Source organism: Gymnoscopelus microlampas (genome assembly GCF_963454915.1).
Source record: "Gymnoscopelus microlampas genome assembly, chromosome: 21".
NCBI lineage: Eukaryota > Metazoa > Chordata > Actinopteri > Myctophiformes > Myctophidae > Gymnoscopelus > Gymnoscopelus microlampas.
This window is the reverse complement of record NC_139958.1, coordinates 17874377-17889823: the sequence shown is the minus strand read 5'-3', so window position 1 is coordinate 17889823 and position 15447 is coordinate 17874377. Positions and strand designations below refer to the sequence as shown.

At 43.9% G+C, this 15447-nt stretch overlaps 1 protein-coding gene across 4 annotated transcripts in view; it reads left to right on the top strand.

The window, feature by feature from the left end:
- nup214 (nucleoporin 214) overlaps positions 1-15447 on the top strand; it is a 49012-nt gene that overhangs the window by 15815 nt on the left and 17750 nt on the right. For 3 of the 4 annotated variants that reach the window (XM_084046155.1, XM_084046154.1, XM_084046153.1), the window contains exons 22-29: positions 130-438; positions 1932-2099; positions 2831-2939; positions 9467-9542; positions 12186-12255; positions 12715-12784; positions 13195-13247; positions 13377-14960. In XM_084046155.1, the coding sequence (XP_083902281.1) occupies positions 130-438; positions 1932-2099; positions 2831-2939; positions 9467-9542; positions 12186-12255; positions 12715-12784; positions 13195-13247; positions 13377-14960 (2439 nt within the window). The remainder of the gene's footprint in view (positions 1-129; positions 439-1931; positions 2100-2830; positions 2940-9466; positions 9543-12185; positions 12256-12714; positions 12785-13194; positions 13248-13376; positions 14961-15447) is intronic. The other variant, XM_084046156.1, reaches the window with a different exon arrangement.

Here is a 15447-nt window from a genome sequence, read left to right as displayed (position 1 = left end):
GTTTCCGTGCAGTTTTGCACAGTTACACTATTGTTACCGAGTCAAGTTCCTGTGCTTTGCTGAGGAAGAGCTTGATGCTCAAAATGTCACATTTTGGTGGTATCTCCTTCATGTCTTTTTTCCTTACAGCCAACCTATACCGCTCGGCCTTCCTCTCCCCGAAATACTACGAGGACTTGGACGATGTGAGTTCCACGTCATCCCTGTCACAGTCCCTGGACCCTCACCTGGAGCTGGAGGAGGAGGAAGAGGAGGAGCTGGAACCCGAACCTCTCCCTCTGCCCGTGGCACCCCCGGCAGCCGCCACCCCCCGCCACCCCACCGTTGTGAGGACCCCCTCCATCCAGCCGGGCTTTGGGTCCATGCAGTCGACCCCTTTTACCAAGGTGCACCCAGGCCTGGGGCGAGGCTTGGTGATGAGCCCCATCGCCAGCCCAGGTAAAGTACCGTATCACTACTTGGCACATACAGCTGTTTTCACATGTGTGTATTGGGAAACATGGCGTGTGTTAAACTTTGAACAATATACCAGTGTGACTTGGTGTACATATAGGCTTACACTATAGCTCTTTCCGTAAAAAAAAATAGAGGAAAGAGCTGATCTATAAGCTCACAACCCAGTTAGTAGATTGGTTATTTATTGTGTTTTGTGAGACACTGTACGATTAAAGAAGAATTCCGGACTACCCTTTTCCTCACCTTTTTATATGATGTTTTTATGTCATAGGACGAGTGGTACTGTAGAATAAACAAAAAGCGATAAAAATATGCGATCTATCATCTCGTGCATGGACCGTCAGCTCTGGTTTTTAGCTGCGGTGGACGAGGGATGGAGTTATGAACATTTTCTACTGTATCACTCGTCCTAGGACATTATAACATCATATTAGTATTATATATTAATAGGAAAAGGCTAGTCCGGAATTCTCCTTTAACCCGTTAAGACTTGAAGCCGATTCTACAAAATGTCTTCTAAATCCTAACAGTTTCTTTTCTGAAAAAACCTATGTTTCTATATCAGTGGTTCTCAAACGTTTTCATGTCAAGGACCCCCAAAATCATATGTATTTGGCTGCGGACCCCCATCTCAAAATACTCTGTTCCAGGGACCCCCAGAAGCAAAGATTTGAGTTAAAAATGTTGTCTTTAGGGGCACGGTGGCGCAGTCGGTAGCACTGTCGCCTCACAGCTAGAAGGTCCTGGGTTCGATTCCCGCCAGGGACGCTGTGGACGCTGTGGGCGCTGGGGGCGTGTCTTCTCCTCCGCGTCATCAGCGCCCATACCCAGGGTGGGGTTGGCGAAAGGGCCTACTCTGTGTGGAGTTTGCATGTTCTCCCCGTGTCTCCTAGGGTAGTTAATACCCTCACAAAAACATGTAGTAATCCTGGTCGCTATACCGCCTCCCCCATGACAGCCGGGGCGCCTGATGGAGGGGAAGGGAACTGGTTGGAATAACGTGTTCCTTCCACGCGCTACGTCCAACCAGGGAAACTCCCCCCTGTCAGGTGACAAGAAGGTCAGTTGGCTCTCATGCACTGAAGGAAGCATGAGCTCGGCCCTGGCCTCCCTGGCTGTGGGGGACCGGTGTAGCGCTGGTGTAGGGCTGGTGTAGCGCCCAGGATCACTTAGGAAATTGGCACCGGGTGAAAAAAATGGGTTACAAAAATCGTGGGATAAAAATTATTTAAAAAAAAAAATGTTGTCTTTAAAAGAATATAAATATATTAATTTGCACTCATTTTCTGGATGTTTTCAAAAATAGCAGATCTACAAGCTCATAGCGCGGCACTCGGTGCCGCGCTATGAGCTTGTAGATCTGCTATTTTTGAATAGCCAAAGTGTAAAATAATGCTTTTTAGCTCAAATCAAAAAGTGACACAGAAATAGGGATTAAGTGGTTATCTAATTGACCTATTGATTTGATTTTCCAGTTCCAACCAATAAGATTAACCTTGGAGACGCCGACAGCACAGCACTAGCAACAAAGACGGTGAAGCACGGGGCCCCGCCCTCTGAGAAGGCCACGCCCCTCAACGTCTCTGCTCAACAGGCTGCAGCCACAGCTGCTCTGCGGAGGCAAATGGCCAATCAGAAGCCAGGTAGGAGAATGGTCAATGAAACCATGAAAGGGTCAATATCTCTTGACGGCCTTTCAAAACACTTGTTGTGACGTCAGCTCAATAACCAGTGGTGGGAAGAGTACTCAAATGTTTTACTTAAGTAGAAGTATCAATACTGCAATGTAGAGGGTACTCCGTTACAAGTAAAAGTCCGGAATTCTAAATCTACTTGAGTTAAAGTACAAAAGTATTGGTATCAAAATGAACTTAAAGTACTAAAATGTTTGAAAATAGCAGATCTACAAAACGTGTTGTGAGTTTGTAGATTGGCTATTTTCAAATAGCCTATGTATAAAATAGGGCTAAAGTGGTCAATTTGTTTTATAATGTAATAATTTATATCTGCAAAGTAACTAGTAACTCAAGTTTTCAAATAATTGTAGTGGAGTAAAAGTACAATATTTGCCTCTGAGATGTAGTGGAGTAGAAGTAAAAGTATAGACAATTGGAAATACTCCAGTTAAGTAAAAGTACAGTACTTGAGTACGGTAAATGTACTTTACACCACTGCTTGTCATGTACCCTGTAAGTCACAAGAGGGAGACAGACACCTCCAGGTTGTGCCATGTTAATATTTTCTATGCCTTATCTCTGTGCCCCTTCATATTGGCACTGGCTGTAAACTATTAATTTGCAGTTCATTCTGATAAGAATTACAACTACTCTTACGATAGCAATCGTATCATTGTTTTTTCTTGGTCATGGATCAGTTATGGGTGCATCCCTCACAGAGTCCACTCTGAAGACGGTTCCTCAAGTGGTTAACGTTCAGGAGCTGAAGGACAAAGGACCTCACATTCCAGTGTCCACCGTCATCAGGTAAACTTCATCATACTAGTCACAAAATCAACCCAGAGATCGAAGCTGTTGGGCATGTCTTTATAGAGTACAGAAGTCCTGACGTCACTCGCTCATCCCCAGGTTTGTAAAGTAATTTCGCTATGGAGAATAACATTGGGTCATCATAGAATCGTCTCATAAGAATTGTGGTCCAAAAATAAACAAACTGTCTCGGCGATATTGTCAGGGAGGAGGTTCTGTATCGTTTATGATAGTCAGTCACTTATATTTGATACAGTTTAACTAATTCGGCGGAAGTAACATTATCGTTTTCTCACCGTCAGTTGATGCTTCTTATCCATAAGAGTCAAACCGCCGGGGTCATTTTTTTATTTTTGCAACACAGTTCTTATTTGACGCGATATTAAATACGTCTATGGGATTCAGAATGGGGGTGGGAAACCGCGAACCAGGTAGACAAACCAAGGATGTGTAAATTACGTCAGACTTCGGTGCTCTATAGGCACACACTTGACAATTTCAAACAATGATAAAATACCTGATCTGCATGTGGAGATGTGACTTTACAGATTAACTACTTTCAGAAAAATGTCAAATATGTATTCAAAAATTACAAAAACATTATGCTTATATATACTGTACATAGCAACAAGTCCCGTCCTGAAAGGTATAGTTACAAATAGGGGTTCACGCCCAAAATGGGTTAAGTGGTTCAGGGCTAGTTCACCCCCAAAATGACTTTTTTTCTATCGATTACCCACCCCATGGAGACTTGAATTCATGGAGATTTTTTTTGTTGCATTCCTCAGCCAATAATTTGTTGACTGGGTCAAACACCTACCGGAGCATTCCTAAGCCAATATTTGGCTTAGGAATGCGACAAAAACTAAAACATCTCCATGAATTCAAGGCTTCATGGGGTGTGTAATAGATAGAAAATAAGTCATGTTTTGGGTGAACTATCCCGTAAGTGTTAAAATACTATATGGATCTGATGAATTTGAGCAATTACACTTTCAGCTCCGTTATCCCAACGTCCTGCATACGGTATTGCTCTGTTGTGTCGAACTATAGATTTCTCATCGCCACTGCCACATACTGGCACACAAGTGCCAATTTGAACTTTACCCTTGATTGAGAGCCAAGCCAGGTGTGCAGTAGAGCAGGTTGAATTTTCTTTTTGTTGAACGAATGTCTGCAGTTTTCACACTAACACAATGGGTTCTATTAAATGGAGCACCTCAAAGATTAACACCATCCCATTCATTGCCTTATTAAGTTTTCCACAAGTTAATCCCTTTGGTGTTATTTAACAACTGGCCTTTTAATTTCAGGCCTCAGTAGGTGTGTGATTAGTCTCTTAACCCATTTAGGGCAGGAACCGCTATTTGTAACTATACCTTTCAAGACGGGAACCCCTTTTGGGGTTGTTGTTGCTATGTACAGTATATAGCGACATAAATGTTTTGTACATTTGGAATAAATATTTGAAGTTTTTCAGAAAACTTAGGTCAGCATTTATTAGGCGTTTTTAAAATCGGTCTCAGGTCTAAATGTGTTAAGACAGACGTGTTTGCTCCCACAATTTCCAAACGCTTCAGCCTAACAGTCTGTACTTCAGAAGCTCTGAAAATGGTTAGTAAATAAAGCAAATGTCCCGCCTTCCCTCCCACTTCTATTTCCCCTGCACAGTCACATGAATAAGTCTTACTGGAAACCAAATGAGTTGAAGCTGAGCGAGCTATAGCTGCTTAGCAAAAATAGAAATTAAGCAATATATCTAACCCATTCAAACCGGGAATGCATCTCATTTATAGATTTCAAATATTATTCAAAGATTTTCACGATCTTTCAAAAAAATAGCACATCTACAAGCTCCTGAGCTTGTAGATGTGCTATTTTTGAATAGCCAAAGACATCTAAAATGACGGATGCGGGCGCTTGGGTGGCGCAGTGGTAAAGTCACTGCCCACCACCACGGAGGTTGTGGGTTCGAATCCACCGGGTGCATCCAGCTTGCTCGAGTGTCTACACGGACACAATTGGCCCGTGTTCGGGGGAGGGAAGCCGGACTGGGAGGGTGATATCGGTCATTGCACGTACTCCTACAGGCTGGGGCGACACCTGTCAGCAGGGAGTGTTGGGGCTGGAGGAGTAGGACGAAGGCCCTACGTCCTCCTGGTGGGGGCTCCTCACTGGTAGGTGAGTCAGTAGGATACGACGGCAGTGACACAGAAATTTGTGTGGGGAGGAATCAATTGGCATAACGACTAAATTGTGGAGAAAAAGGGGTAAAAATGATTGGCTACTCTAAATTTATAAAAAATATATATTAGAAAAAATGACAGATGCGTTCCCGGATTGAATGGGTTAAAGATATTTTGAAATGCGTTTTGTGAACACGTTGTGATTGGCTGAATACTCTTCCGGTCTGAAGAGCTTACTGTTCTCAAATGTTTGGTGGAATTAGACTCTTTGTAGCATTTCAAGATTGTGGAATATGGTGGCTTGAGAGACTAGTGACTGAGAGACAAGTCACTGTTCACAAAGACAAGAATACCTGTGTTACATTATACATTTTGGCTTTTGGATTTGCAAGAATTAACACTGGCTTGAGGAACTTATCAAGCCAGTACAGATGCTGTGTCTCAGTATGAATGTTTGTGGTCTGTTGCTCTCTGCCGAGTGCCGTGCTATGTAAAATGTATTGCAGATCTGCAATAAAAAAGAAATGATCGTGATTTCTTTTTTGCAAATCTGGGAATATATACTTTTTAAAGCGGACATTTGCAACTCAAATCTTTGCTTCTGGAGGTCCCTGGAACAAAATATTGTACAAATGTTGGCTTTAAAAAATATACAAAGACATTCACAAATTTCCACGTTTTTTCAAAAATAGCAGATCTGCAAGCTCATAGCGCGGCACTCGGTGCCGCGCTATGTGCTTGTATATCTTCTATTTTTGAATAGCCAAAGAAATCCATAAAATGACACATACTGTGTCTCAGTATGAATGTTTGTGGTCTTGTTGCTCTCTGCTGGGAGAAATCAGCTGGGGTGAATAATATTCACATGGATCATTGTTATTGAGCCAATGTTCTACTTGGCACAAATACAATACTCAGCACCATGGACAGTGTACGTTCCCAGCGAGAAGCACGTTGGCTATCAATTTTCTGATAGTAATGTGTTAAACCGACAGGTTTTTGTCAGGTACATACTTGGTATCACTGTATGATAGACAGTAAGACCAGTAAAACCCTGTTTGTTACCCAACCTGAGCCAACTGAACTGTTATTCATGTATTTAACCCATTAACTCACCGAGTGCCAGAATTATTTCTGGCTATGTTGTCCCAGTGCCAGAGATTTTTTCAAAGTAAAAAAAAAGTGCTTAGGAAGCGAGATACAGCCTTTTTCAGTTATAAGTTAAACAAGGAGTGGATGGACCCCCATGAAGCAAAGAGTTGAGTTACAAATGTTCCCTTTTAAAAATGTATACATTCAAATATTCGCACAAAATGTTCAAGATGTTTCAAAAATAGCAGATCTACAAGCTCAGCGCGGCACTCGGTGCCGCGCTATGAGCTTGTAGATCTGCTATTTTTTAATAGCCAAAGAAATCTAAAATGACAGAGGCGTTCCCGCGTTGAATACACAATCACATTGCAAAGTTTTCATTGCTCCCTGTTAAAGTCGAATGACCATGATCTTTGACCATGTTAGCAAAAACGATTAATATAGCTGGGCCAATATCGGATAGTCGGCGTCAGCGATTTAACTTTGAAACTTTTTAAAAAGCTTTAATAGATGTTTAATAATTGGATTGTTCTGCTAATGCTAGACTTGAGTTGGTATATTTCACTGTTTCTATTTCTGTAATCTTTGCAGAAATAAATTGACGTTATTTAACTTGCTTCAAACATTTAACCACTTTCAGCCTTGCATTCCCATCGAAAAATAGCGAAGATAGCAGATCTACAAGCTCACAACGAGGCAGCATTAAAGCGCCCAGTCCCTGTGATAGTGATCAGGTCCCATGCAATATTAATAAACTGTCCTGAATAATGTATCGCATTGGTAGGCTGACCTCACCCCTAACGTCGCAATGTGCAGGAGGAATGTTCACAGTAAAGGTGTGCCATTCAGTAAATGGATATAAACATCACCCTAATTCAACAAAGGTATTGTCCACTGGTTTTAGGCAACTAGCATGGCTTCAGAACTACGGTAACCACTGTTATTTGTCATATCGCTCAGGATTGGTTAAGAAGAGGTTGTGGCAGGGCTTTGTTGTCAGCTTCAAGGGAGAGCTACCGTAAGGGGTGGTTACCCCGTCCATGCAACAGGCTTTACATGTTTAGAATGGGTGCATCCCATCCCTCTTAATTTTCTTCCACGTTTCCCTCACGTGCATCTTTTCTTCGCCTCCCTCCCACCAAGGATGCATGGAGAGACGCAAGGAAATGATGCAAGAGAGGAAATGTTTTTTTTTTAGAGAAGAGGTCCCCTTCCCTCTCTCTCACCAACTGACAATGTTTTGCAATACACCTATTGCTTAGAGAAATAGTTTCACAACAATTCCTGATTAAGTCTGTTGATTTGATATATTAGGCATGTAATGTGCTGTGAAGGAAAGTGGCAAACTTGGGATATAAAATACAATGGGTACAATTTAAATGCAAGTGAACTGGAGTGTTGAAGAAGCAACCACATTAATAAGGTTTCATATCTACAGCATAAATAACCCTTTTGCTGCAGTATTTCACTGCCTGAATTCGGCTGCATAAAGTTGTGTCCGCAGGGAGACACAGTTTTAATGTCTGTCTTTCTGGGTCTATCGCTCCATTTGTGTCTCTCTTTGTTAACTCTGTGACCTGGCAATAGACGTGCAGACTCTATAGCATCCATGGATCTATAGTGTTTTCCGTAAGCCGTTATTTGTTCATTCTTTATCTGTTTCATAGTGTCTGGAGAAAGAGAAAGGGTGCCTGTTTGAATGATTGCATGGGTTTGTGTTAAGCTTCAAAGTGTTTCTCAGAGATGTGAGGTTTACCAATTTATCCACCTGGATAAGAGAATAAGTGATTTGCCTCCCTCGGTATTCTCAAATGGCTTTTTATTGTAATCCTAGTTGTTTCTGCTGTGTGGAGGCATGGTGATAATACAGCACAACACTTTAAATAACATTAATGTGATAGTGTCAGTATTACAATTTGTATTTTAAAGCAGTGGTTTGCAACTTTTCTCAGGCCGCGAACCCCCCAAATAATCATATTTGAACTGGGGACCCCCCATTTAGTTTGAAATAGTGTGAAAGTAGCAGATCTCGCGTTGTGATGGGATGTGAGCTTGTAGATCGGCTATTTTCAAAATGTTTGCCTCTTAAATTATTTGACAATTTGGCCAATGTTTTATAGTATAGTTTGTTGATTACTTTTGTTGCAGTAATGGTCTTTTTCTTTTCTTTCGTTTTGTGTTTTATTCACTAATGCTTATGATAAAATGGTACCATTTTTTTCTACTTGGTCTGTGTCTCATAGGAGGACTGTGGACAGTCCAGAAATCCGTCTACCAGTGACATCATCATTAGGCAGGATTTTTTTTTTTCAACAAGATTTAAAACATTTTATTTAGATTTTTATTAACACGAGAACAATGGCTTCTGTTATTGCATTGCAACTTTCCAGGAATACAAAGCCTGCAGTTTCTATTAGCTTGGATTCCCCATCGATGATGTCACTGGTAGACGGGTTTCTGAACTGTCTACAGCTCTCCTATGAGACACAGACTTGAAAAAATTGTACAGTTTTATCATGAGCATTAGTGAGGACCTATTATATGAAGATATGTTGAAACTGGGTGAAGTCGTCCTTTAAATTGTCACTTCACTATCATCATGGGGACCCCCTAAAATCATGCAACCCCCCCTCCCCCCCCCGGGGGGTCCCGTCCCACAGGTTGAATACCACTGTTTTAATGCCATCGTCTCTTCACAACGTCCGCTATTAATCGTGCTTAATGCTTATTGATTATCTCCGCCAAGCCGGGGTAGAGATTATGTTTGACCCGTCTGTGTCTAATCTTGCAAACCGCTCAGTGTCATACTTTTTGTACACATTGTTTGTGGGAAAGGCCTTTATTTACAAAAACTAAAAAAAAATCATTAACACATTTAATTTTAATCGCATATTGATTGATATATTGAAGGGCTCTTCCCTTAGACCCATAGGGGGCACCGTGAATGAGACAAAATATCGGTTTGTTGCAGAAACGACTGATGTCTTTGTTCATGCTGTGATTACTTCATTTCACTATCGGTGACAAAGGGCTTAGACTGAAACGTCACTATATATTGTATTGCATAGTGTGGAGATATTTTCCATCAAGATGTTTTTTTCAGCTGTGCAAAAGACTAATCTGCTCACAATTGTGTTACCTGGGCCCCCATTTCAAACTGCTAAGCCCAAGGAAGACAATCTTAATTCAATATATATATTTTTTAAATCAGTTCTTAAAGACTACTAATCCCTCCATGTCTCTCAGTTCCTCAGTCCCAGCTCCAGCAGCACAGGCGATACAGCAGGTCTTTGCAACAGTTGCCACCAACCAGGCTAAACGAGTGAGTATTATCCCTGCATCCACTTATACAGCAATCATTCATTCATTTATTTCATTGACTCGGCACCGATGGATCTGCACGGCTGTTCTTCCACGAACATCCTTCAGTCCCTAACATTCATCTATTCATACCCCCCCCCCCCCATCTAAGCCTACGTGGAGGCAAAGTTAAAAGCCTAGCAATGCACTGCTACAGCGCATTTCCTGATTTTGCTCCAGTGAGTAGGTGACAGAACATGACATCTCTGAGGCATCCTAGGTCCTTGGCTCTCCTCCACTGCAGAGGTAGGATAGGAATGCCATTGAATAACATTGAGTTCTGTCAAATTTACCTGGCTCGGGGGGGATTTACAGTACAATAGTATTGTGCTACGTTTCCAATGAAAGGATTTAACTCACTGTCCATTGGATGGTTATGACCTAAGCTTTTCAAGGTACCATGTAATTTGTTATCGCTGAGAGAGAACTCATCTCCACGTGAAAGCATATAGGGCTTGGACTGCATTGGTTGGTGGTGGGCCACCATCACCAACCAATTTAAGAGGAACACATAATATGACTGTGGCCCAAATCCGTATTCCATGTTGTTTTTTTGCTGTTCACACTGTTCTGTGACTCGGAGAAAAAGGAAAAAGTTTGACCCTCCTTTTTAACTGCAGTGTGAACATAGACTAGAACCACAGCAACTGTAGGATTAGAACAGACAGTCCAGACAGTAGTTAAACCATGACAATATTGTGTTGTGAGCTTGTAGATCTGCTATTTTCAATCGTTTTTGAATATTTTCAAATATGTTTATAAAGTGGTTACGTAATAATAAGCAGTAACTTAATTTGCGCAAACCTCAAGTTTGTGAAAGTATCTTCTACTGTATGGACATCGTAGAGCCTTCGTCCTACTCCTCCCACCCAACACTCCCTACTGACAGGTGCCGCCCCAACCCGTAGGAATACACGCAGTGACATTTATCACCCTCCCCGACCGGCTTCCCTCCCCCACACATGGACCAATTGTGTTTGCACAACCTCCGTGGTGGTGGGCAGGGACTTTACCACTGCGCCACCCAAGCGAGTTTTCTTCCCCCAATCTATATATTATATTACTTGAAATACCCCAGATTGCAAATGCATATTTAAAATTGAATCATAGAGATCTTCCTCCACATAACCTTTCACCTCATGACCCCTCTACTCACAGAAAGTCACAGCCTGTTGATGGCTGTCCTGTGTTGCTGTGTGGCTCAGTGGTTCTCAAACATTTGATTTCAAGGAGTGCACAAATGGAACGGGGCCCATTTGGTTCCATTTGTACACTCTTAGAGTTGCAGACCTGTAAGGGTCCGTTTGGAACCCCCCCCCCCCCCCGCCCAAGGAACACTGAGCTCACTTTGAGAACCACTGGTGCAGCAGAATAAACACCATTAACTGCAGGAGTGAAAAATGCCCCGTGTTCTGGCGGCGCAGTGCTACAAATTGCATTTGGGTGCGAAGCCATTCATGGCACCAGGAGGGGGAAACACTCTCAGAAATTCACATCCCAGTTCAGGCCCGGGTTCAAGTTTGTGAATGACCCCCTGTAAAGTTCAACTCTGTTGTTGTGGATTCTGATTTCAAACGAGGGAAATGCCTGATTTGTGCTTTATTTAATAGCAAGTTATTATTGTGAAATAATGCATTCATGGACTGTTTAACAAACTACTGTCTGTGTGTGGGTTTGCTTGCAATTGAGTACACTGTGTGTGTGTGTGTGTGTGTGTGTGTGTGTGTGTGTGTGTGTGTGTGTGTGTGTGTGTGTGTGTGTGTGTGTGTGTGTGTGTGTGTGTGTGTGTGTGTGTGTGTGTGTGTGTGTGTGTGTGTGTGTGGGAGGGGGGGGGCGCATGCGTGTATTGTATTCTTTGTTGTATTTTTGTGTGGGTGTGCTTGGGAGCAAAGTAAGTGTGTATAGTCTTGTGCACGTTCTACTTCTTAATCTCCTTATTCTGCTGTGGCACCCAGAATCTCCCCCTTGGAGGATTAATGGAGTGTTATGAATCGGTCAATAAAAAAACAAGCCGAGTTGAAACTTGCAACCACTTGCGACAGAATCCCCCAAACTTTGGTTTGCAACACTATAAAACTGGACGGTACACATCAAAGCGACTAGTGGAGACCTTCCAACGTTTCCATAGAAACCATAGCCTACTTGTCACATCACGTAAACCTACTTCCTTGATGTGCAAACTCCAGCACCTGAAAGCACGACAACCTTTCCTCTTGCATCTGTTTAGCTATATACTGTATATATTCAGCTTTATTGTAGACAACCAACTAGCAAGCAAGCAAGTCCCTCCCGGTTATCGGATATAGAATAAAAGATGAGGGATAATTGTGTTTTAGTCCAGGTGTTTTGATGCCATTTGGGACCTCACTGCTCTCATTTTGCAAAGGCATCCCTGCTGGAAAAGGAAATGTAACAGATTTAACAGAGAAATCCTGATTACAGTATGGTATGAGACATTCTGAAACTTGACTACAGCCTTCAGTTGTCTGTTTATGGGTTGCATGATATTGATTCCCTACATCATGGAGGTTTACTGAACGTTTGGCAATTCTCTCAAGCTTTGTACAAAACAAGCTGTCAGTGTCTATATGTGCTGTCTCCTCAGAACCCTACCCAAGGTATGCTGAAGACATCCGCAGAAGGTGTGACTGCGCCGCAGCCGAACTACATGTTTAGTAAGCATACTTTCTTTTCACAGGCCTTTTTTTATCATAGTCTAGTGCCACTCAGCCCAATTCCCAGAGTTAGGCATATATAAACACCTGTCAGTTTGAGAAATTCCCAATCTGTGTCCTATCAAGTTTGTCTTTAAGTTGTGCAATGGTCCTACTCCATAAAATTAAACTAGTGCTATTATCTTATTCAGTACATAGAGTACATCATACAGTAGCTCTTCAAATGTATTCTAATACTGTATCTATCATTGGTTGCAAGGACCTTCCTCAACATCTTGGAAGTTCCCTGCGACCGAATGTGTTTTCTTTCTCTTTTTTAAATAAACTCAAAGCGGAGGTGATCACTGATCAGTGTGATCTGGGATTCTTTTTAATTTGATGTTTTATTCCCTGCACCATGGAAGAGAGAAAGTGGACGGTAGTTGATTGTGTCCATGAATATATTTCTCCCTCTATCAGGTGGAGTGCCCAAAGCTGACAGCCCTGTGGTCCCTGATCAGAGCAGTAAAGGCTTTTCCTTCTCTTCAACGTGAGTCAACTTAACCCGGGAACGCATCTGTGTCATTTTAGATTTCTTTGGCCATTCAAAAATAGCAGATCTACAAGCTCATAGCGCGGCACTCGGTGCCGCGCTATGAGCTTGTAGATCTGCTATTTTTGAAGAATTGTGAACATTTTGTTCAAATCTTTGAATATATATATATACTATATTCTACTAGGCACTCGGTGCTGCGCTATGAGCTTGTATATCTGCTATTTTTGAAGAATTGTGAACATTTTGTTCAAATCTTTGAATATATATATATATTTTTTTTTTGTAACTCAAATATTTGCTTCTGGGGGTCCCTGGAACAACATATTTTGATGGGGGGGGGGGGGGGGGGGTCCACGTATATTTGAGATCTAACAGGTTTCTTTTCTTGCTGTTGTCTTTTGCAGATCGTCGAGCCTGAGCTTTACTTCAGTTGCTCAGGGAGCCGGAAGCTCACAAGGTACAAATAAATAATACCAATATTTTAAGTAAGGGTGGAATTAGTCAATTTAAAGACCGACTCAAACTTGGTTTCATCTTCTTTCTTTCCTTTAATCTCTCTTAAATCTTCACCCATTTTTGTCTCCAGTGAAGGACATGGGCAAATTTAGCTTCGGTGGAAGTGGGAAGATGATGTTCGGCGCGGCAACAGAAGAGCCCTTCTCCCTCTCCCCCAAGTGCACCTCCCCTGCACTGGGCACGAGCTCCCCCACCCCTCCTCCCATCATGTCGGGAGAACCGGTCAGACCCTCCTCCACCACGCCTGCGCTGAGGGTCGAGCCCCAGGCCCCGAGAGCGATCGGAGGAGAGACTTTGGGCAGTTTCTCTGGACTACGCGTGAGCCAGGGAGACGACGAGGCTAAAGACGCCACCGCCAAACCCACCGCCGCCACCTTTAGCTTTAGCAACAATGGGACAGCACTCGGTCTGGGCAAAGGAGCAGCGGCACAGTTTAGCTTCGGCACAGCTCTGCCTAAGCCGGCGGAAGAATGCGCGGGTGCAGACTTAACTAAGACGACGATATCAGTAAGCTCTGGCGGTGTTTTCAAACCTCCAGAATCTAAGCTGGCCTTTTCCATTCCCCCGTCTAGCACGGCTGCTTCAGCTACGTCGTTTAGTAGCCTCCTAGCAGCCCCTTTAGACACTCCAGAAGAGCCTCAACTGCCCACACAACCTTCAGTGCCCACCCCGCCACCCGAGCCCACCCCTACGCCTGAACCCGTCGTCGAAAGAATCAGCCCCCTTGCTGTAGCCGAGCCAGCTCCTGTGCCAGACACTACCGACACAGAGTTCATGGTTGAACCGGTAAAAGCCGCGACCCCTCCTCCACCCGCCACTGCACCTCCTCCACCCTACACCGCCCCTACTCCGGTCCCTGCTGCGCCTATTACCCCACCGGCTGAAGCGGCCCCTCCACCAGAGACCTCTGCCCCTGCTGCAGCAGAAGAACTCACCCCGGAGAACATCCCCGCTCCCGGGGCACCGCCAACTACAGCTCCCTCCCCTTCCGTGGAGGCCGTCGCCCAGCCACCTCCGCCACCCTATCAGGCTCCGAGTTCTGACAAACCGGGGTCCATCTTCACGCAGCCTCCCCCTGCAGTGACAAACAGCAGCACCATGGGGGTCACACCGGTGATCATCACAGCCGCTCCTGCATCCACCACCCCTACTCCTACCATTGCAAGCGGTGGTGAAGCCACTGCCCCCCCCAGCACTGTGTTTGGGCAGCCCGCCGGGGCCCAAGTCTCCTCGGCCCCCCCGGCAGCTACAGGGTTCGGTTCAATTGGGTTCGGCACCCCCACTGGAACTGGTTTTTGCAAGCCTGTATTTGGACAAGGAAACGGCTTCGGCCAGCCGGCCAGTACCACTGGCACAGCTGCCGCCGCCGGCGGCTTTGCATTTGGCCAGTCGGCGTTTGGAGGGAGTCCCGCTGGTGCTACAACAGGAGGAGGTGGCGGCAGTCTATTTGGGGCTCCTCCTCCCACGGCGAGCAACGCCAGCGGCTTTTCCTTTGGCGCCAGCACCGCCAGCAATACGGGAACGGGGCTTTTCGGCCAGACTTCCACCCCGGCCTTCGGACAACAGAGCACCGGTTTTGGACAAGGGTCTGTGTTTGGCAGCAACACCACTACAACTTCATCCACCGGATTCAGCTTTGGACAGCCCTCAGGAGGTGAGTGTGAGTCTCTATCTGTACCTACGTTTGGGTGGTAAAGTGAGGTAAGGGTTTGGAGCTGGATTGATGAACAGTGTTATGTAGGCTACTGTAACATGCATAATTCCATCACTATCAGGCAGAAACCTTGTATGTCCAAAATCGTTACTTTTCAGGAAATGGGGGGGGGGGGGGGGGAGAACCTGTGTTCCAATGGGTCCAATGAAGTTATTATTTATTCACAAGCTCCTCTTAATACTTGTCATTGGTTAAACATTTATAAAACCCACAGACCAGACTTAACCACTTTCCCTATTTTGGGCATGTTATTATATAGGCTTAAAGTAAATGAAAAAAGTTTCAAAAATAGCAGATCTATATTAATATAGATCTAATAAGCTCACAATGCGTCACATCACAAAGATGAAATATGGAGATACAAGGTTTATGCCTGACGGCGATGATATACAAGTACATTAGCACTACTGCTTAATGTGCTTATTAA